The sequence below is a fragment of the Acomys russatus genome, chromosome 10 (genome assembly GCF_903995435.1).
Source record: "Acomys russatus chromosome 10, mAcoRus1.1, whole genome shotgun sequence".
Classification (NCBI taxonomy): Eukaryota; Metazoa; Chordata; class Mammalia; order Rodentia; family Muridae; genus Acomys; species Acomys russatus.
The window spans coordinates 63,038,295-63,060,616 of NC_067146.1; the positions used below are offsets into that span (position 1 = coordinate 63,038,295).

A 22,322-nucleotide genomic window follows, 5' to 3' on the forward strand; every position below is an offset into this window, starting at 1 on the left:
AAAAAAAGAGAGAGAGAGAGAGTGGCAGTGAACTTGGCTGAAAGAGTATCTCATTAGTAGGCTATCAAGTCCTACTTTACTTTAGCTGTAAGCCAAGGAGGGGACTATACATATGGGTCATAGGATAGCTCTACCTTCAGAACTTTGAGAATTCTGAACACTGATCTCCATAGTGGCTCCACCAGTTAATGGAGGTTTCATTTTCCCACATCCTCACCAGAATTTGTTGTCAAACTAGGATAAGATGAAATCTCAAAGTAGTTTCAATTTGTACTTAGCAATTTGTTAAGGATGTAGAACATGTTAAAGGTGTTTCTTTGCCATTTTTATTTTGTCTCTTGAGACTTCTCTGTTCAGATCTGTAGCCTATATTTTAACTGGATCATTTGTTTTCTTGATTTATCATTTTTAGTTGTATTTTTTTGGCTATTAATCCTCCACTTGATGTATAGCTAAGGTCCTTCTCCTACTCTCTGGGCTTCCTCTTGTCTTTATTGATTGTTTCCTTTGCTATACAGAAGCTTTTTATTTTTAGTAGTCCTTGTTTATTTGGCCTTAGTTTCTCAGCAAAACGAGTTCTGTGCAGAAAGTTCTTTCTGGTACCTATGTCTTGTAGGTGATGCTGTCCTAGCAGTTTTAGCATCTCAGCTTTCAGAGTTGAGGTCTTTCATCCATTTGAAGTTTATTTTGATGCAGAACTATAAATATGGATCTCATCTCATACTTCCATACATGGACATCCTATTTTCCCAGCATCACATGTTGAAGAGTCTCCTTTCTTCCAGTGTATTTTTTTGGCATCTATGTAGCATAACACGTGGCTATGGTTTCATGTCCTAATAATTGTATCTTCTAGTTTATTCCCTTGCTCTTTATGCAGGCTTTTGTCACAGTTTCATGTGGTTTTTACTACTATAGTTCTGTAACATAGCTTGCAATCTAGTAGAGGAATCCTCCAGCACTTGTCTTTAGGAATGTTAAGTTATTCAGTGCATTCTGTGCTTCCATATAAATTTAAGAATGATGTTTTCTATTTCTGTGAAAAATGTCATGGGAATTTAGATTGCGATTGCATTGAATCTGTAAACTGCTTTGTGTACAATGGCCATTTTCTCAATATTAATGCTACCAATCCTTGAGCATGGGAAGTCTTCCCATATTCTAGTGTTATCATTCATTTCTTTCTTCAAATACTTAAAGCCTTTCACTTTTTCAATTAGGTTTACCTTTAGATGATTTTTGAGGCTATTGTGAATCAGAGTGAATGTTTCCATGATCCCCTTCTTAATACTTGTGTTCCTAGCATAAGAAAAGTTACTGGATTTTTTAAAAGCTAATTCTGTATTCATCCCCTTTGCTGAAAGCCAATAAGTGGACTTCTAGCTCAGAGTGTGATACTATCTTTAAAAATATGAGGAAAAATAAAGTGGCAAACAACTGAAGAAGACACTTGACATTAACCTGTGACCTCTGTGAACTCATACACATCTATACACACCACACACATAAAAAAATTGTGAGAAAAATGCTATAGAATATTTAGTATTGAAGATGACTGATGAAGCAATCATTAAAAGCATAAGTTCCTAGATGTCACTGGAAAGACCTAATCATCCCCTAAAATCAAAGTGTCCTGTAAGCTTATATATAATTCTGCCTCTTTTTGGAATTGCTTGTATTTCTGATCCATTCATTATTAAGTATTTTTCATCTTCAACTTCGCAACCAGAAATGGCTTTAAAATAGTGTATTAACAAGAGCACTTTCTATTAATGAAGATACAGATATGAGCAATTTTCTATTTAAATCTTGGCCTGTTTTGATTAGAAGAGTACCACAAAATCAACTCATGCAGATTACTTTGCCGTCCCCTTGCTATTTTATGTCTGTCACCTTTAATAAATGAAATTCACTTTGAAGAAAGTGGCTGATTGCAAAATTAGCACACAGGGAAAAAAAAGTTAACAAAACTAATCCCACTGAAGCTCACAGTGTTTACAGTGCCAATTCTGGCACCCACGTTTAGAGCCACATGAAGCTTAGAGCCACTCCATCCTTTAAGCCATGACTTTAGTGTAGGCAACAGATATTCTCTGGTCCTATGAACTTCCCCTTTTTGCCTACACCCCTTCTATACTAATTTCTGATGAAGTTTTATAGCATTTCATAGATTAGACTTTGGCTGGACTAGAAAATGGGTTGATCGTAGCCAATCGTTTGTTACTTTCTGGGTTCTTTCTTTCATCTCTCTCCACCTCTTTTCTTCCACCTATACAATCCCCTAACACTGGGTAAGAGAGAAAAAAATTAATAGAGAGGAAGGGGGCCGACATTAACCTTAGACTACTTCCTGTTAATTAGGGACCTTGAGCTCCTTGGGGCAAGTTTGATCTTTGCAATCAAAACATCTCATTTCCTCCTCCTCCTCCTCCTCCTCCTCCTCCTCCTCCTCCTCCTCCTCCTCCTCCTTCTCCTCCTCCTCCTCCTTTTTCTCCTCTTCTTTTCTCTTCTGGTTTCTTCATTGTGCACAACTACTTGAAAAACTATAACCAACACCAAACAACAACCCACCACACCTCTTGGGGCCCTAGCATTTGTATATCCTCTGAAAAGTGCCCAAATTTCTAAAGGTCATACAATCACAGAAAACTCTCTGCAGCTGCCAAAGTCACGCCCCTGCCAGGGCACCAGGCAAATCATAACCAGCTGCTGTGAAGCAACTCTGTGTCCTCACAGCTGGGGTTAAAACAAACACATTCTTATTTCTGCAATCCTTCATGAAACCAAGACTCCAAAATTCTCACTACAGTTGATTATAAATTAGTTTGTATGACATCGTCACTAACCTACAAAACTACAAACTCCAGGCTAAGACCGATGAAAAACTTGCTGAGCAAAAGAAAACAGTGAAAGTCGACAAAACGCAGCCTTTTCTATTCCCTATTCCTGCAACAACATCATTCCCCTTACAAATGCATCCAGTCCTGGTGAGCTGCAATAATGAAGCAAGTGTTCATCAATGAGAAAGCCTTTCAGTGTGCCATCTTGCAATTTCTAGAAACAGTCAAATCGTGGTTGAATAAATGGTTGAACTTTTGATTAATACTAGGTTAAATTTAAAGTATTTCAACCAAACTGGAGCATAAAAAGTTCTTCCTCGGTAAACTGTTTCTGTCCTTTTTTTTTTTTTTTTTTTTTTCATTTTGGAAGCTGCTAACCTTTACTTCCGGTTCACTCAGGTAATTAAGGTTTATTCCTTCTCAGGTCTCTGATGGGGTTGAAGACCAAATAGGATAGTCTTACAATTAAGCTTAGTTGGTTAGGGGTTAAGATGTTTTTAGATCTAGATAGATGTTTTAAGTTAATAGAGATAAGATATGATAAATATTGATCTTCATTCAGAAATTTAGACTCACCAAGATAGGAAAGATGTTTACTTCAGGATTGCAAAATACAAATAGCCAAATCACTATGAATGTAACATTTATATAATTCTTGATTATTATATGGTTCTCCCTCTTGTATGTAGTTTATTTTATTTATATGTAATAATATAAATTTATATGTTAAAAAGGTCTTCCTGTCTAATGTTCATAAAAGCGATATGCCATATATATGTATATAGTAATAAAAATATGACATTTCTCTTATAAGAGATTTATTTCAGTAAATTATAGTCACTTCGCAAATTAATTTAATGCCTTTAAATCTGTAGGCCAGTGAAGATGGATCAGTATGTAAATACAGACCTTTTCCCACACACCTGAAGACCTGAGTTTGATATCTGACACCAGAATAATCAGAAGACATAACTGGCACATACACATGCATGTACATGCACACACAAATACACTATTATTAAAAATAATGTTGAAGTAAAACTAAAATAAATAATTATTACAAATTCCAAGTCTTTTTATGCCACTTCTTAAAACCATCAATGGCTCCCGACTTCCCACCAAAATTTTTATGATGTACGATCCTCTCCCTATATCTGTCAGATACATTGTAACATCTCACCTTTCTTCCAACACTCCTGCCTTCACTAAGTCTCTGTGAACTTATGAGATGACTTGCAGATTCCTTCAGAGTGAGGCTGGGTCTCGTGAGCTGACCACGGAGTTGTGAATTGTGAACACAGAACTGAGAGGCATTTCTACAAGGGCAACTTCACACTGAACCTCTGTTTGAAAGTCCCTCAAATTTTGTTTTAATATTCCTTCATTTTGCTACTTATCATAAGGACATGGGTTATGAAATTACATGGTAACTTGCTGTTTGTGTCACTAGATGGACAGTTGATCTATGGAACATTAATAAGCTCTGCATCCAACATTACAAATTTATTCTAATATCCCTCTGTTAAACTGACATAAGTACACATTTTATTGAATGGAATGGTCTTTAAGCAAGTTTACCATTTTTTAATGAGTTGGGTAAATTATTGATTGCTGTCTATTCTACATTCGTGTGAAGTCATGTTTTAAATATTATTTCTAGTGTGTGTGTTGTGTTGTGTGAGCAACTATGCCACAGTATACACATGGATTTCATAGAACAACCTCTCTGAAGGGAATGGATATGATATAAATACATTCCACTCACGTATGTATGAAATTTAAAAAGAATAAATAAACTTTAAAAAAAACTTAAAGACCTATGTTTATGGAATGTAAGTATTCTAAAACGCTTCCTATCCCTCCTTCTACTCCTAATTCTCCTCCTTCCTATCCCCTTCCTCCTCCACCTCCTCCTCCACTTCTGCGTTGGCTTCCACTTCCCTCCCACTTCTAGCCATGTAACTTGGCTGCCATGGGCAAACAGCCACCCTCCCTGTCCACATCCCTTTTATACTGTAGATATACTGGACACTACCACCACTGGCCTCAGTCTGGAATAATGTTGGCTCGGCATAGTTGCCATCATAATTTCAGTGGTTCTCCTGCTATTATGTTGTGTGGATCTGGTTTTGGGATTTAAAATACACAGTTTTGAATAGTTGCTTAAGTAATATCAGTGGTCTTTCTTGAAAAAGTTTAGTACTCAGTTTTAAAGTAAAAATATCCATAATGTAAAAACACATATAAATAATCTTTGGGTAAAACCAGAGTGACAAAGTTGAAAACCTGCCTCATGTTGTTTTGCAAGAAAAAGCAACTCGGTAAAAGCTATCTATATGGGTCAATTCTTCTAATTACCCACAGCCAACTAATGATCTGCTTGCTGTAAGGAGAAAACCGCTGAAAATTCTGACATCTTTTATTTTCACCCCCATGGCACTGAATTAAAAATTAGGAACACACAGCAAAACTATGTATCAACAGTAGTGGCTTCAGTAAACTGATTTGTCAGGCTTCCAGAAAGTTCTCTTCTAGAAACTATAATCTCCCATTTATGAAACTTATGGGTACCTCAAAGCCCTCTTGATAAGCAGGACTTCCGAGAGAGACAGGTGTATGGGGACTAGTGGGCAGCTGCAGCCCCTTTCTCCTTTCCTTTCTAAACCTCAGCTTAGCATCACACTTCAGCTCTTTCTCATCAGGCAGCTTCCCATGGGCTGCTCGGTCAAGTATGCACATCCATAATCAACGTACTTTGGCTCTCAGTAGACTTGAAGGTACTTTCTATATACATTATTATTATTATTATTATTATTATTATTATTATTATTATTATTATTATTAAAAAATAATAGACTGAGAGGAGAAACTCCTGTGATTCATGAACCACAGTAAGGTGGCTAATTGCTGATTGCCCTTTCATTTAAGTCCGTGTTCTTGTAGCCACACTTCTCTGGAACATGAATCTACTGAGTGCAACAGCATGCCTAGACAGGCTGCCTCGTCACAACCAGAGCCCAGCACCTGCTATGAATTATCTGACAGCTGGTCACCCTCCACTTCAACTCTCATACAGTTGACATAGTCTAGTTACTATCCTCCTGGCAGAAATATTCTCCCAGCAGAATGAAGGAAGAAGTCAGAACATCGGTGCAAATAGCCAGCTTTGTAAAGGAACCCATCATCGCTTAGACGAGTCCTCAGAATGAAGACACTGAGTTCAAAGTTAACTCGAAAAGGAAAGGAGAAGTAACCCAGAATGTCTTAGGCAAGATTTTTGTCTTTGAAGTCATATCCTGTAACAACTTCATACAGAATTATCTTGAGGTTTCAAAGAAAATGCTTCATCCATGTTTATGGTTTCATAAGTATTCACATAAATGCACAATTCTTAAACTTGGTTTTAGCTTGGCAGTGATGGCGCACACCTTTAATCCCAGCACTCAGGAGACAGAGGCATGCAGATCGCTGTGAGTTCAAGGCCAACCCGGTCTACAAAGTGAGTCTAGGAAAGCTAGGACTACAAGAGAAACTCTGTCTCAAAAAACAAAACAAAAATTTTAAAAAATTAAACTTGGTTTTAGCTAATAAAATGAAAAACTCAAATTCCTTTGCAAGGGCCCACAGTACCTATCTTAAGGGCTTCCCCACAAACTTAATAATGAACAAAAATTTATTGTTAGCTTAAGTAGGTGTTTAAGTTGTGAAACATAATAGTATTCAAAACATGATTTTTCTAAGCAATATTAATGCAAATGATTTTGAAAAATTCTGAAAAATTTGAAAGCTATCAAAATAAGTCAAGTACATGGAATTTGAAAAGTTTTAAAGAATTTTTTTCTGTTGCAACTGAGAGAAACTAACTTGGTGTCCTAAAAACACACACTTCAGATATGAGTTTAGCTCTTAAAACTCTTACCTTTTTTTAGTTTTCAGGACAAGATTTCTCTGTGTAGCCTTGGCTGTCCAGGACTTGCTTTGTAGACCAGGCTAGCCTCAAACCCATAGAAATCTGCCTGCCTCTGGCCTCCCTAGTGCTGGGATTACAGGTACGTGCCACTGCACCGCCAACACTTACCTTTTTAAAAGACTAGTTTGGAGGAAAATGATTGTTTTTATTCTAAGGCCAATAAACAGACCTAGGAAACAAGCAGTGTTGTTGGAAATGAATAAAATGAGATGGAGTGCAGTGTCCTCTTCCCAAACCCCTTGCCCACACTTGCTTATTAGGAACCCAAGTAACTTTCAACTGGAAAAAGTAATTCTTTTTCTGTGGGTGGGAGATAGATCTATTTTGATAATGTTTTTAAGGAAAAAGTATGCCTTAGATTTTATTAAGTAATGTGACTTTATTCCAGACAAGTTTCACAAAACTGACATAAAGTGCACATTCTCATGTTAGACACATTAAAGACCACCAAACACAGTATCAAAAACAGTTAGAAAATGTCACCGTACAAACAATGCGGAGGCATGACAAAGTGTGGCATTCATTCATCTTCTAGACTTTATCGGAACCGCATCTCTGGCGTCGCTCAAAGGACTAAATCTATTTGTAGATTCCCTTCCCTCTGAAGGCTGAGTTTTACAATCCCATTCTCCTCAGGGCACCGCAGTTTCTCTTGGATGCTTGCCAGCAGTCCCTGAGACATCAGAGGAGACAAAGCAGAAGATCCACAGCAGTACCTGAGCGGGCTGCCAGGCCTGTGCTACCAAGCTTCCTGGAGAGTCAACACATGAGTAAAACCTGCCACTTTTGTCACTATCTGTCCTTTGCTTAACAGCAGCTGCTGTCAACTGGAAAAAAAAGGAAAGGCCAATGTGGCTGATGGCAGTGGCACTACAATGTATTGCTCTGCTCTGTGGTACTGACTGAAGCGGTGTAATTGCTTATACTCTAATGGGACTTTGGACACACAGCGGAGGGGAAGGTGAGCATAACTGAAGATTGAAGTGCTGTCACAGCTGGCTTGCAGGACTATGTGTAACACAGATATCAGAATAGTAATGCAGATGGGAGAAGGGCAGAGAAGCCATTAGCTCTCAGGAAGAAACCAAGTTTACAGTCATTTCTAAGTTCTAGCTTCCACTATTACTAACTGAAGTTCTTTCAGCCTTGATCTATTTGAAAAATCTAATATACTGATTTCCAGTGTCTATTTGATATCAGGGTTCTGACACAGCAGCAATTGTTTGCCTTTTAAACTTTGTAAGACACATGTAACTTGGAGGAGCCCAGAACACATTGCCTCAGGTGACAACTTCCTGAACAGAACACTAACAGCCCAACCCTTAGCCTCAACAATCAATAAATGGGACCTCATGAGGCTGAAAAGCTTCTGTAAGGCAGAAGACACTGTCAACAGAACAAAGTGACAGGCCACAGACTGGGAAAAGATCTTTACCAACCTTACATCTGACAAAAGTCTAATATACAAAATATATAAAGAACTCAAGAAATTAAACACCACCAAACCCAATAATCCAATTAAGAAATGGGGTTCATAACTAAGCAGAGAATTCTAAACAGAGGAATATCAAATGGCTGAGAAACACTTTAAAAATGCTAAATATCTTTAGTCATCAGAGAAATACAAATCAAAACTACTCTGAGATTCCATCTTACACCCTTTAGAATGGCTAAGATCAAAAACTCAAGTGACTGCACATGCTGGCAAGGATGTGGAGAAAGGGGAACACTCCTTCATTGCTGGTGGCAATCCAAACTGGTACAACCATATTGGAAATCTATCTGGCACTATCTCAGACAGCTGAGAATAGGGCCTCCTCAAGACCCAGCTATTCCACTCCTTGGAATATACCCAGAAGATGCTCCAGCACACAACAAGGACATATGCTCAACCATGTTCATAGCAGCCTTATTCATAATAGCCAGAACCTGGAATCAACCTAAATGCCCCTCAGTCGAAGAATGGATTAAAAAAAAAAACTGTGGTACATTTACACTATGGAATACTACTCAGATATAAAAAACAAGGAAATTCCAAAATTTGTGGAGGAATGAAGGAAACTAGAAATGATCATACTGAGTGAGTTAGCCCAGAAGCAGAAAGACTCACATGGTATATACTCACTTATAATTGGTCACTAGCCCAAGAGGCATGTTCCATGAAAGTCTTCAGTTACCAGGAGATTGGAATAGTTGTGAAGACATCCTTTTGGGACTCTAAGTGAGAGAAGTAATGGAGAATGGGGAAATAGAAGGATCCAGAGGTCCATAGAAACCTACAACAAGAATATCATGAGGGGCAGATCTGAGCCCAGGGGTTCTGCTCAAACTCCTGCACCAACCAAGGACAATACTTGCCGTAAACATCGAACCCCTTCTTAGATCTACCCAATGGACAGGACATTCTCTACATTTGATTGGAGAGCGAGGATTGTTTTGGACATGAACACTGGTGCCCCATATTTGACTACTTTCCTGTGGTGAGAAGACCTGATGGCACTCAGATAAAGGATGAGCAGGCTACCAAGATGAGACTTGATAGCCTTTGATCATATAGTGAGGGAAGAGGTCCCTCTCCGTCACAGACATAGGGGAGGAGAAAAGGGTGAAAGCGGGATGGAGGGAGGAGCGAGAGGATAACAATTGAGATGTAATCTGAAGAAATTAATTAAATAAAAAAAATTTTTTTAAAGACACATATTACTTGACCCAATCCTTAAATTTTGAGATGGGACAAGTAAATGAAAAGACAACCATGACATAGAGCAGAGGCCAGAGTACACCTGTACATAAAGTGTGGTGGGAAGAGGGAATCAGCAAAGGCATCCAGAACACAGCTCCTGTAAACAAAGGAGAACTGATGCTGAAGGACAGGAAGCATCCAGGCAACATCGCTGACTGTCAGATTACCAACATTAAGGAAAGCTGCAACCATCCATGACTCCTGTAGATAACTGGGCCATCTCTATATATTTTGGCAACATGTGGAGATATTATAACAGTCTGTTTGGAGGTTACTGTAATCATGTGGAGAATGCATACAATAAAAACATTTTAAAGGGCTAAAAATTGGGCACTTGTGTTGTTTCAGGATTGATTAAGAAGCCAAGAACACTAGAAGCTATAACAGAGGAGGACAAAGCAGAGTCTGACACCAAAGTGAAAGGGTCCCTGGGCGAACATGAAAATACTAAAGTGACATCAATCTAAACACACCATTACACCAGAAGAGTAAAACTGTTCATGCCTGACTCATCCGTCAATCACAGCTCCTGACCTGAGACAGCAAATAAGGCGGCTTATGAGTTAATCATAAATAATTTCTCCAATTTAAAAACTATGTACAAATAGAAATATATCGAATATTTTGCTTTTTCCCAATTAAAAATAAAATCATAGGGCTATACAGAAGGCTCACAGGTAAAGAGCACTGGCTTCCCTCGCAGAGGACCTGTGCTTGTTCCCAACATCTCCATGGCAGCTCACAGCCACCTATAACCCCAGTTCCAGATGATCTCATGCCCTCTTTGGGCTTCTACAGGCACCAGGCACACATGCGGTACACACACACCCATGCAGGCAAAAACATTCATACCCATGAAATTTAAAACATGAAAAAGAAGAAAATAATTTTAAACCATAAAACCATAAAGAGTAAAAATCAAGAGTAGAGGGGCTGAAGAGATGGTTTAGAGGTTACAAGTGCTGTTTGCCCTTCCAAAGGTCCTGAGTTCAACTCCCAGCAACCATATGGTGGCTCACAACCATCTATAATAAGATCTGATGCCCTCTTCTGCTGTGCAGACACACACCATGCATGTAGAATATTGTATACATAATATATCTTAAAATAAACAAGTAAAAATAAATATTTTTAAATCAATAATAGAAGCCATGGTCTTCTAATGTCACTATTTAAGGGACAGAAAGTTTCTGAAGATGCCCTGCAGTGCTGCAGACTATTGTTTAAGTACAGTTTGTGTCCTAGAGGACTCATATTAAAATTAAACACCGACTAAAGATAATGAGCGGTGGGGCTGAGTGGGAATGCAGGAGGGGATTAGAGTTCTGCCCTCATGAGTAGATCAATGGATGGATGGGTTTTCTTGGCTGTGGTCTGTTGAGATGCAGTTTGGAAAGTCCTTATGTATAACCGCTGTTCCTTCCCATATGATGCTCTTGGGACTTTGCCAACAAGAAGGCCATGCACCACCCAAAGACATCAACTATGGACCAGAACCATACCCAAAGTTTATTTCTCTCTTTTATTACTTGCATAGTCTCGGTGTTCTGCTATTAACAAAAACTGACCTAACATGAGAAAACCGGAGACAATCTTCTTTTCCTTATCTTTACGACTGTCCTTATCTTACAATATTCCTTTAGTGAGAGAGAAAAACAGTAACGCATATGCTCTTAATGGTGTTTTTAATGCAAATTGTTCAATGCTGCAGTTGTATGCTTTAGGAAGAATAGTCACTGAGGGAATGAACTAGCATCTGGGCACATCCTCCTGTGAAGTGCATGAAAAGCCTGCATGACTCAAACTGACCTTCCAATCATTTAACACAAAGTGAGTTAAGTCACAAGTCAGCCCTTCGTGACCACTGTATGAGAACTGTGAGTAATGACGGCAGCTTCTAAATGAAAATAGTTCATTCCCCAAAGCAAAACAAGACAAAAGGCTTCTAACGGGGTTCAACAGGAGCCAGGAAGTGAGCTTTGTTGCCCAACAGCACAGGACTGAAGACCCATATTCTAAGCTACCACCTTATGCAGGAAGACCCTGAGATGGCTGTCTCCTTCTTAAATGTTGTATTCTTGTAACCCTGGAATGTGGGTGCGACCCTAGATGTCTCCCGAAAGCCAGCAATCCTGGACAGATGTTTCTGATGGAATAGATCACAGTCTGTGGCCTTCCTGATTGAGCTCCTAGCATCAACAACAGTCTTCATCAGCTAATGGTACAGTATACCATTGAGTATTGTGTCATAGTTTCAATCCCAAAATGGGCACAAGTACGTAGAGTCTCACCCCTGTGCCTTGAACTCATTAGCATTACTAGAAATACTTTTCCTCACAACACAAAGTATTAGTCAATGCTAGCATTGCCTAAAATATCCCAGATTTTCTTTCATTGTTTGTTGTACAAAGCATATGCTATTAAATTAATCGACAAAACAGTAACTGAAAGACAATATGTAAATTGAAGAATGTGACAATGAAATCACAAAAAAATTCTGTTAAGTCACCTCTAAAACTTCAAAAGTGCTGGTATGTATTACAACAAATATCTGCAAATCCAGCCAAGTCTTGGGAGCTTGCCCAATTTCAGCTCCAAGCTAGTGTTCCAACACAAAACGGTACTGTCCTGCCATCTACTGGCTGTTTTCTAGTACTACAGAGAGATACATACTGAACATGCATGGCTGCAAAAGAACAAAATCTTTAGATTTTAAAGTTCTAGATCTGCCAGGCCAGGCATGCTGGTGCATGGGTTTGATCCCAGCACTCAGGTAGGCAGAGGCAGGTGAAATTTGTGAGTTCAAGGCCACCTTGGTCTACAAAGCGAGTTCAGGACAGCAAAGGCTACACAAAGAAATACTAGTTGGATAGATAGATGACAGACAGACAAACAATAAAAATAAAGTTCTAGATTCAACACATTGTTAGGTGACAACGATTCGCTGACATTATGGAGGAAATTATTTAGAGTAAGTATGGGAAGAATAAAATTTCAGATACAAGATATTTCAAAGGCCAATATTTTATTCTTTAATTATTTTTTAATTTACTTACTTTACATCCTGCTTGTAACCCCCTCCCTCTATATCCTCCAGGTCCCACCCTCCCTTGCTCTTACCCCCTTTCCCGCTCCTCTAGCCCTCAGAAAGGGGGAGCCCTCTGCCCCTACCATCTTACCTCAGCCTATCAAGTCTCATCTGGACTGCCTGCACCTCTTCCTCTGTGGCCTGACAAGGCCACCTGCCAGGGGGAAGAGATCAACAAGCAGGCCACAGAGTCTGTGTCAGAGACAGCCCTTGCTCCCTATATTAAAGGACCCACACAGATACTGAGCTGCGCATGACTACATCTGAGCAGAGGTCAAGGTCCTCTCCCAAAGGTCACCTCTTAAGTGGCTGGAATGAAAAACTATTTACATAACCGCTGTTGCATAAAGAATCAAAACAGGTTTCCTGGAGGGAAATGTTTCTAGCAATCAGCTTTAATATGCATTTATTTAAAACAGTGGATCTTAATATGTGGGTCACAGCCCCTCAGTCAGTCAAATGACCTTTTCACAGGGTTGCTGAAGACCATCAAAAAGCACAGACTTTACATTATGATCCTACTGTTGAGTAGCAACCTTACAGTTATGAAGTAGCAGTGAAGATAATTTTATGGTTGGGGGTCACCTCAACATAAGGAACTATATTAAAGGGTCGCAGCATTAGGAAACTTGAGGACCACCAGTTTAAAAACATCTTAAGCATGGTCTCCTGTTTTAAGCACAACTGCAAAAAGCATCCTGTATTTTTAATACTCAAGAGAAACAGAAGTATTACATCCTGGAATGCATACACTTAGGTTCCTCTGTGTGTGTGTGTGTGTGTGTGTGTGTGTGTGTGTGTGTGTGTGTGTGTGTGTACACTCAAATGCACACACACATGGTCAGTTTTGGACCAATGGTACCAGGAGTCCTGTTGCCACTGATCGTTCTGTGGTTTCTGACTTCTCCAAGATTAAGGAAATGTTCCTCACTGAGCAGGGACCACAACTTCCATTGCCAAGCACAAGGGTTTGCCTACAAGCCTGTGCCGCCTTAGGATCTAGAGCTCCTTACAACACAGTGGCCTACTATGGGTGGCACTGTTTTCATCTGAAGCTAAGGTATCATGAAGCAGTCATCACCAGGCTTATTTTAAGCATTTAACCTATATCTGTGGGTAGGTAAGTAGATAGGTGTACAGCTGGTAGATGGTTAGTGTGAAGGCAACAATATTGACTAATAGGAATTAAATGCATTGCTATAAAAAGGACGCAATGGCACAAAAGTGAGCAGAGCGAACTCTACAATTACAAACCCACTGACAGTTTGTAAGACCTGAGGCCTCTTGAGCCCCCATGTTATACACAGTTCACTCTTCATGCCTCCCCACCTGTTGCTCCATGTTAGATTGTGAGGGAGCTGACAGGCATCCCTCGTGTGTCCACAAGCTCAGAGCAAAATGCCATATGCACACCCCACACACAAACCTTCACCCCACAAGCAAGCTCAGCACTTGCACTAAGAACATGTTCAAGCCCAAAGCGGGAATTTTGTAGTATCTCCCACAGCTCTGGCATCTTGTTCACGCTGAGAGAGAAGACCCAGAGTGAAGCCACTGGTGGCCATAAGGTGACAAACATGTAAGTGTGCCAAGCACAGGAGTCATGGAGCAGAGCTACCTATGAAACATGACTTCTAACACGTCCTCGTGGTCAGCCTTTCTATCCTAGGATCTTGCTTTAAAACAGAAACTCAACAATTTCCCCCAAAACAAGAGGGGGTTGCTGTTTGTCAGACTCTTATCTGCCCTACCCTGTGAGACTGTTGAGTGACAACTTAGCATCTCTGTTTGTCAACATCAAGTACGGAAGCCAATTTTTCCATTCACTCTGTGTTCATTCTGCAAGAGGCATGAGCATGCCAATTGCACAGAGCTTACTCGTTATGTGCAGATGGAGGTACGGACTCACCAGACTGTTCATTTTGGAGGACGAGGACCCTGCTCTGTGCTTTTTCAAGCTGCTGGCTTCCACGTGCCCATCCTTCGGCTTTAAGACCATCCTGCCACTCCCTGCTGTCCCTTCAGAGGAGGACCGCAGCCGCCGCTCTATGTATCTTCCTTCTCGGTATGGACTGAGGCTACTGGCAAGAACTTTTCCAAGACAAACAAAGGAAAATGAACATCAATACTTGAATGGAATTTTCAATCAAAATACCATTTTAAAATAATGGAAAACCCTAGAATGACTAAAAACTTCTCTGCCTCAGAAAAATGTCTGAGTTTCTACTAAGAGTTTGTGTGATCCCTTCTGCAGCCTTACATCAGTCACATAAGCAGATTTTTCTGTTTATCACACTTGTTCCATCTCTTAGGCACCAGAGACAAGAGGAATGCTGCTAGTTCAAGACCAGCATGGTCCTCACGGGGAATTAGGGTCAGCCTGGGCTACCAGGTGACATTTTGTCTCAAAAAATATCAAACAAAAAAAAATGCAGTCTGATATCAGATATGTTCAAAACAAATTCATGTATTTAGACCACAAAACTGTTGTGTTCTAGAGGGACTAGTTCACCAATCACCAGATGGTTTTTGATATGATAACATTTCATTTGATTTATATTTCATTTTATTTGATATTTTAGGTCATTCATAATGTAGCATAGCAACTAAGAGTCTGAACTTTGCATCAAGACAACCTGCACATGGCTGTGCTCCACAGTGGCATCTTTCCAGATGTGCAAAATCTAAAACACAGGGAGCCGAACTGAGGTCCTGCCCATCAGTCATCAGCACCTGCAACTGTGGATGTGTATGCTCCCTGGCCCCCAGCCCTCTCACTTAAGAAAAAGTTCACTGTTATAGTGTTTAACTAATGCTTTTATAGATCATACATTGTTTCCGGAGGCATAAGCATCATTTTCAGCATTGAGACCAGTTACTGCTAGCAGCAGCGCTAATGACAGAGAGAAAATAATAAATTATAGCACATAAAATAGTCAAGTGAGTGAGGGCACATTCAACTGTTCCCTTGAGTATTTTCTGGAACCAAGGTGAAGTAATTTACATGTATATATGCATATGCACGTTCAATCATACACACAACACACACATACACATACCCTCACACAAACTAATATGCACACACATAAATACACTCCTACACACACTCAAATTACAGTCAATGTGAAGACACCCACATAGCTAATTAATGTTGCTGAGGGTTTTGAACAGGGCAGGGTTTCTAACTCCAAGGACCTCATATTCATAGCTTACTATCCTTTTGCATTGACATACAGAATTATTTATATTAAAACATGGATTCTAGTTAATAGAGCTTTGTTTACACAGGATGCAGAATTGAATTTACCCACATTTTCTTCATTAAGATTTTGACTGGCATGCCTCCATTTCATTAACTAGAAAGTAACAATGCTTCTACAGTCACACTCCAAAGAGTTTCTTTCCTCCCACCTTCTCTCAGGTCAAAATAACAGGAAAAAAAAAATACAGCTAAGAAAAAAAAAAATGAATCTCACAGACTTACATTTTCATTATAATTGAGGTAAGTATAAGATCAATCAAAACAAACATTAACACAAATTCTAAATACAAGAAAATGTGGCTTCACTCAAGATCTAGAGTAAAAATAATTGATCAAACAATAAGGAAAATGAATTAACAATTTTGCACGAGGAAAATCTGCATACCTTTGGCAGCACTTGCTTCATATCCATAAGACGCTTTGTTAAAAACATGCTGATCCCCAGCAGAAGGGATTATCCTTGAATCTGAAACAGGGTGGACCGCTTTAATGCGTTCAACCAAAGCCTTGTGCTGGTCATAGGTCTTCAGGATTGGTTCCCCACCCTGTGCCACAGGGTTCTCTTCTTTTTGATGAGCCGCTGGTAGGGGGATCTCCGGGTCACTCACATTCCTAACAGGGGGCTCAGTGCTTTGTAGTAACACTTCGCTCTGGTTATCAGTAGAGATCTCTCTTAAAGAACGCAACTCAGTACTACACCGACCTTCTAGCCTGTACCTCCCTGGAGACATCATGGTACACGGCACAGTCCCCACAAATTCCACCATTGTCTTTGTGACAGCAGTGGGATTGGGAGCGGGCTGAGAGGTAGCATCATTGTGGCCAAAGTTGTCGCAGTGTGATGCCAGGCTTCCACTTTTAGGAAAGGCATCGGCCTCAGACAAAGAGTCTTCAGTCAAAGCTAAAAATTCTGAAGGGGTCTGAGCTGTGGTCAGGTCAGTGGAAAGCAGAGGCGACTGTAGTGAACTTCCTGCGCGCTCGGTTACGTCCACAGAACAAGATGGGGACGGTCTAGCTAAGGCGGGTTCCCGCTCTTGGTACTGCGCAATCGCCAGTGAGAACTCAGGCTGCTGTACCAATGACGTGGGTTGGCTCTGTGGAACCGACTTAGAAAATTTAGAGTGAGAAGAAAAGGATTTGGGGAGTAGCTTCTTTGTTGACTGCTTAATAGAACGGCGAGTCTGTTCTTCTGTGAATCCAGAATCGTCCCCTTCACTTCTGCCAGAACTTAGACAATTTATAAAGAGATTCTTATTAGTTGAAGGCTCCTTTTCCCTTTCAAAATCTTCCGTCAAAGATCTTGTTAACTTCTTACTTCGTGAACTACTAAAACCCACAGAATGTCTTCCCCTGGTTTTGACTTGTTCCTCCAAATTTAGTTTCTGCAGATTGCTGTGACTGGGTTGAGCACCATTGGAAATACTAAGGTTGTGTTGTGTTTGTTCTGGCTTAGGTTCACTCCCCTTCTTGTGGTGGAAGCTGATGGAGGGAGCACGGAAGATGCTCCTGCGTTTCCCCGTGCTCCCTGAGCTAGAGTTAGTGCTGGAAGGGGAGGAGCTGTGGACGCCAGCTGTGTTACTGGAAGAGGGTGAAGACGGGAGAGAATCATGTCTTCTGCTAATACTTTTCCTGAATATTGGCAACCGGGAGACTAGGGTACAACGTCTTGATCCTGAGTCCCCCATTGGGACCCCGAGGCTTGCACTGCGATAGCCAATTTAGCAGCCTGAGAAAAGTTAAAACAAACACAGCAAGTCAATAGAATTCAATCTTGACGAGGACCCAGTAAAGTAAAATATAGCTTTTCGAGACACAGAATGAAATTTGGTTTGTACGACAATTTATGTCAAAATTCAGGATTTAAGGATATAGAAAAATCTTCCACAGAGTTTTATCAAAGTGAATCGAAAATTTCAATTTATCACAAATATTTCGTACACTAAAAAGAGTGCGAGGTTAGAAAACAGAAAGTCATTATTTAAGATGTGGCCAATCTAAATTCTGTTACTTTTATAATTAAACCCAGACATATTTAGCACCATGTGGCTCAGTAGGTCATCTATGAAGCTTAACAGAAACAGACCAGACAGCAGCATGCAAGGCACTAAGACCTACACTCATGAAAAACCAACTGGAGCAAATCCTTATCCATGGTGTCTGACATAGGAAGCTTAGGGGTAATCAGGCTGCTGAAAAACGAGACTGAGTCACCAGGATATAGAGAAGAGCCACAGGCTACTTAGGTGAGAGACAAAGATCCTAAGCTGGAGGGCTGGAGAGATGGCTCAGTGCTTAAGAGCACTGACTGCTCTTGCAGAGGTCCTGAGTTCGATTCCCAGAAACCACATGGTGGCTCACAGCCATCTATAATGTGATGGGATGCATACTGTATACATAATAAATTAAAAAAAAAAAAGAAAAAAGAAAAAGATCCTAAGCTGAAGGAGGCTCCACGGTGGTTAATCATGAGAGCATCAACAATGAGCAAATCAGAAACACTGACCCCTTTGGTCAGCTCCTGGGTGCCAGTGGCCAAGGAGGTGGAGGAGGGCATGGAAATGTCTGCTCTAGTCCACTAACTTTGATGCACAAAGGATTTCTTATAGATGATCTCTTTGTGGTGGCTGTTACTGCTAGAATTCTAGAAGTAAGTGGTAATGCTGCAGACATTTTATAACACGAAGAAAGGAACCTTGCTAATGTCACCAGATAATGACGCAAAACCAGAATAAGAAAGGGAGCCTCCGCGACCCAAGCCAGTCCTGCGTCGAGCTTATGGTCAATATGGGACACAGGATGCTCTGCATTTACTGGAGTGAAGAGCAGAGAGATGCTAGCACTGTAGAGACCGTTGCTAGCTGTCTTATACCTAAGTATGCATTCAGCCTATAGCTCTGGTATGCCTTTTTACTACAGACTTCCATGTTATGATATGATTGGATCCTTGTTTGGGCTTGGTAAAAGAACTCATTTAGTGTATTTCTGATTGCTTTGCCTTGTGGTGCACTGGGGGCTGGGTGTGGCGGAGTAATCAAAGTTCGTACCAGCTGTAGAGCCAAGATGCTACAATACTGGCCAGCCAGGCAACATGTGCGTGTGCTCACTGGTTCAATAGCCACATGGATGTTACAGGAGTAATTGGTCACCTTATGAATGGATTTGAGGCCTGCTACATAGGGAAGAACTCACAGCTGGTTCTGTAAATCACATGGCTAAGGAGATCACAAACCCTAAAGCGGAGCTGACCAGCTCTGCTAAATGATCATGTTATAATTGCTGCCAAAATACTATCATTGACATACGAATGCACCAAAAAATTGTTTGGTCTTTTCTTTAGCATTTCCTTCTTTTTTTTCTTTAGCATTTCTTGTTCAAATCAGCACTCAAACTGAAAGAGGAACACAATTCTAGGTCTCCTTAGCAAGTGTTTAAAAGATTTTGATGTGAATTTTTTTTTCCAGAAAAGCTTCTATAATAAGCAATCTGCTCTTAAACACTTACTGCAACTGAATGGACCTCCTCTGGGAAATTTGTGGTCTTTAAGGGGAACTCTGTCCTTGAGTAGATATAAAATCTATCAAAATAAAAGTTCCTTAGACTCCTTACGCTATGCATAATCCATGTAATACATTTCTAGGTTGCTGTGCAATTTGGGTCCTGTATGTGAGGCCCACCTTTGGGGATCTGATTGAGTATGGCTTCTGACTCACTCCTACATTTAACTGCTTGATTCCCTACTTGGTAGAACTGTTTGAGGAGGATTGTGTGGTCTTGTTGGAGGGGTGTATCACTGGAGATAGCAGAAATAATTCATATGTAACAATACCAAAGCATGCAGTTTGAGGAAATTTCCCAGCAACTGCGTCTACTTATGCTGACTCAACAGGACCAGCTGAGAGTTTAGGGCTTAGCTGGAAAGACATCCACTCTAAACAACACCTGCTGTTTACCCAGCAACATTTTTAGACTTTAACCATCATGTCACTTTTCTGTGAATGCACTCTTTAAGAATGCTTTATTAATCTTATGCAAACTGGAAAATAATGGAGGTATTTTGAACATATAAATCACTCCTACAACACAGAAAACAAGTACTCTGTCTCTAGAATCAGTGAAGACACCAAGGGCTCTTCACTTCAATCAGAGATGACTTATATGGACCAATGAGTCATCACTTACATAAAGACAGTGAGATTATGCACCCAGGAAAAACAGGGTCAGAAAGCAAATCACTGAAAATAAGTACTTAATAAATTATTAAGTCATATGTAATTAGCCATTGTGGCTATATTATGTTATTCTGAAGTAATATAAGAATACAAATATTGCTTGCATAAGACAAAGCTACTTCTTAAAATAATTTTACCAAAGGAATAGGTATATAAAGTCAGATTGCCCCAACTAGACTTGCATAAAACTATCCTATAGTCAAGGAGAGAGACGGTACAAAAGTAACGCAATGAGACAGCTACAACAAAGAGGGTGAACACACTTCAAATCAATAGTTCTGGTAAGACTCTACAAAGAAGATGCTTATTTGAATAAGTGGAACATATTTAAATACATTTTTAGAAATAATAAGATTGATACCACCATCATAATGATGAGAGCTTTGTATTTAAAAATAATAAAAATAGAAGATATAGAAAAATTAGTTTAAGAAGAAACTAGTTAGTTGTGAAAGCAACAAGAAAGGTTAAAACCACATGCACACGCACATGTGTGTGTGTTTGTGTTTGTTATTTGTGTATGTATGTGTATATATGTGTACACATATGTGTATGCAAGGCTAATACAAAAAACAGGAATTCATTAACAGTTAAAGAATATATAGTTTGTGTTTGGAGATTGAGACAGTGGATATACAACTGAGAAAAATGCTAATGGACACAGCAAAGTATGACCTCAAGCCTGCATTTAAGATCTCTGTCCAGAGCCTAGAATTCTCCAGGCTAAAAAAAAGGATCTACTGCCTCAAAGAATTGCTGTAAGGAGCATGAAAAGAAAAAAAGAAGGGAGAGGAGAGGAGGGGGAGGGGAAGGAGGCATATAGAAACTCAACAAAGCTGCAGCCCTCGATGGCTTACAAATCATAGGCAAGTAATTTGCTGGTGCTGTGCACTGGAATGGCTCTCCTTCAATTTGTGACCTCCCCATGTCTTTTCACCTGGACTCCACCAGTTCACACCTGTTTTAGACCTACCATCTGCTGAGTTCACCCCAGTCACCACAGAAAGTGCCTCAGAGGCTGAGAGTCTCAAGGCCCAGTGAGGCTTAGGTTAGTGTAACTACCCATTGCCACTGAGTAAATCATGATGTGGGCAACATGGCGGACATTTGACTAATCTCTCACAGAAATGGCTCATCCTTTATCCAAAGGCTTGGGGCCAATGATGTTCATGGTTTCATATTTTGAAATAAGTGCACAGATATTAAAACTATTTCAGTGATAGTACAGAAAAACTAAAGGCAAATTTTATCTTTCACAAACATTTTATACACATAAACTGGCATGGCTTTATTATTGTACTCAACTGGCATGGCTGCACTGTTATTCTCAGTGTACTTGCGCCTTCGCTGCAACCACTGTATGAGGTGAAGCATGGGACCTCCCACTAAGGTGTTGTATGAAAATGTAGTGTTTCAAGTTTGGGAGCACATGAGGTTTTCAGAGTAGGGATCCTCAACTATAATCCCCTTCCTTTCTTTGACCCACATATCTGAGCATGCTGATCCCTTTCTTGGCCACACAAAACTCAATAGATACATTACCAAAATATTCAGGAAATAGATCAGAATTAAACCATTGCCTTTAACTCTGAGCATGAGTTTCAAAAGGTGAGATTATGTTTGCTTAGGAAGGACCATAAGCACATAACGAAAGTACACTGAAAACAGGAAAGTGGGTACCTGAAGACAGAGGATGTTTGTTTACAACAGTTGCATTACTTTATAATATACTATTGCAGAATTTGGTTAGAGTTAACAGTAGGCATTAGTTAAAGGAAACTAACTGTATTCTAGAGTAGGGAGCTTAGAAGCCGAGTCCAAGTAAGGTTTCCTAGGTAGCCAGTTTACAAAAGGAGTCCTCTGGGGACACAGACGAGAGACAAGGACAAATGCTGTGGGCAGGTCTAGACACAAGTAAGCAAAGACTCCATGGAACACAGAGATGGGCTGTAGGATAGTCTTTGATACCTCAGACAGGGGCTGGTGTGCACGCCACTCAGCAAGATATAGCAGACTCCTCAAATAATGAGAAATCACTAGGAAGATAGTCATTGGACAAGGATTTAATATTTGGGATACATAAAAAATTTTCACCAAATAAATATGAAAAATATTAAAGGAAAAGTAAATTAGCAAGGAACAGGAACATTTCTCAGAGGAGAACAAATGTATTAAAAACGAATATAAGAA

At 40.0% G+C, this 22,322-nt stretch overlaps 1 protein-coding gene across 3 annotated transcripts in view; it reads right to left on the reverse strand.

Moving 5' to 3' along the window:
* Ccser1 (coiled-coil serine rich protein 1) overlaps positions 1-22,322 on the reverse strand; it is a 1,084,048-nt gene that overhangs the window by 941,027 nt on the left and 120,699 nt on the right. For all 3 annotated transcript variants that reach the window (XM_051152255.1, XM_051152256.1, XM_051152257.1), the window contains exons 2-3: positions 16,289-17,629; positions 14,551-14,732 (exon numbers count right to left, since the gene is read on the reverse strand). In XM_051152255.1, the coding sequence (XP_051008212.1) occupies positions 14,551-14,732; positions 16,289-17,588 (1,482 nt within the window). In that variant the 5' untranslated portion in view covers positions 17,589-17,629. The remainder of the gene's footprint in view (positions 1-14,550; positions 14,733-16,288; positions 17,630-22,322) is intronic.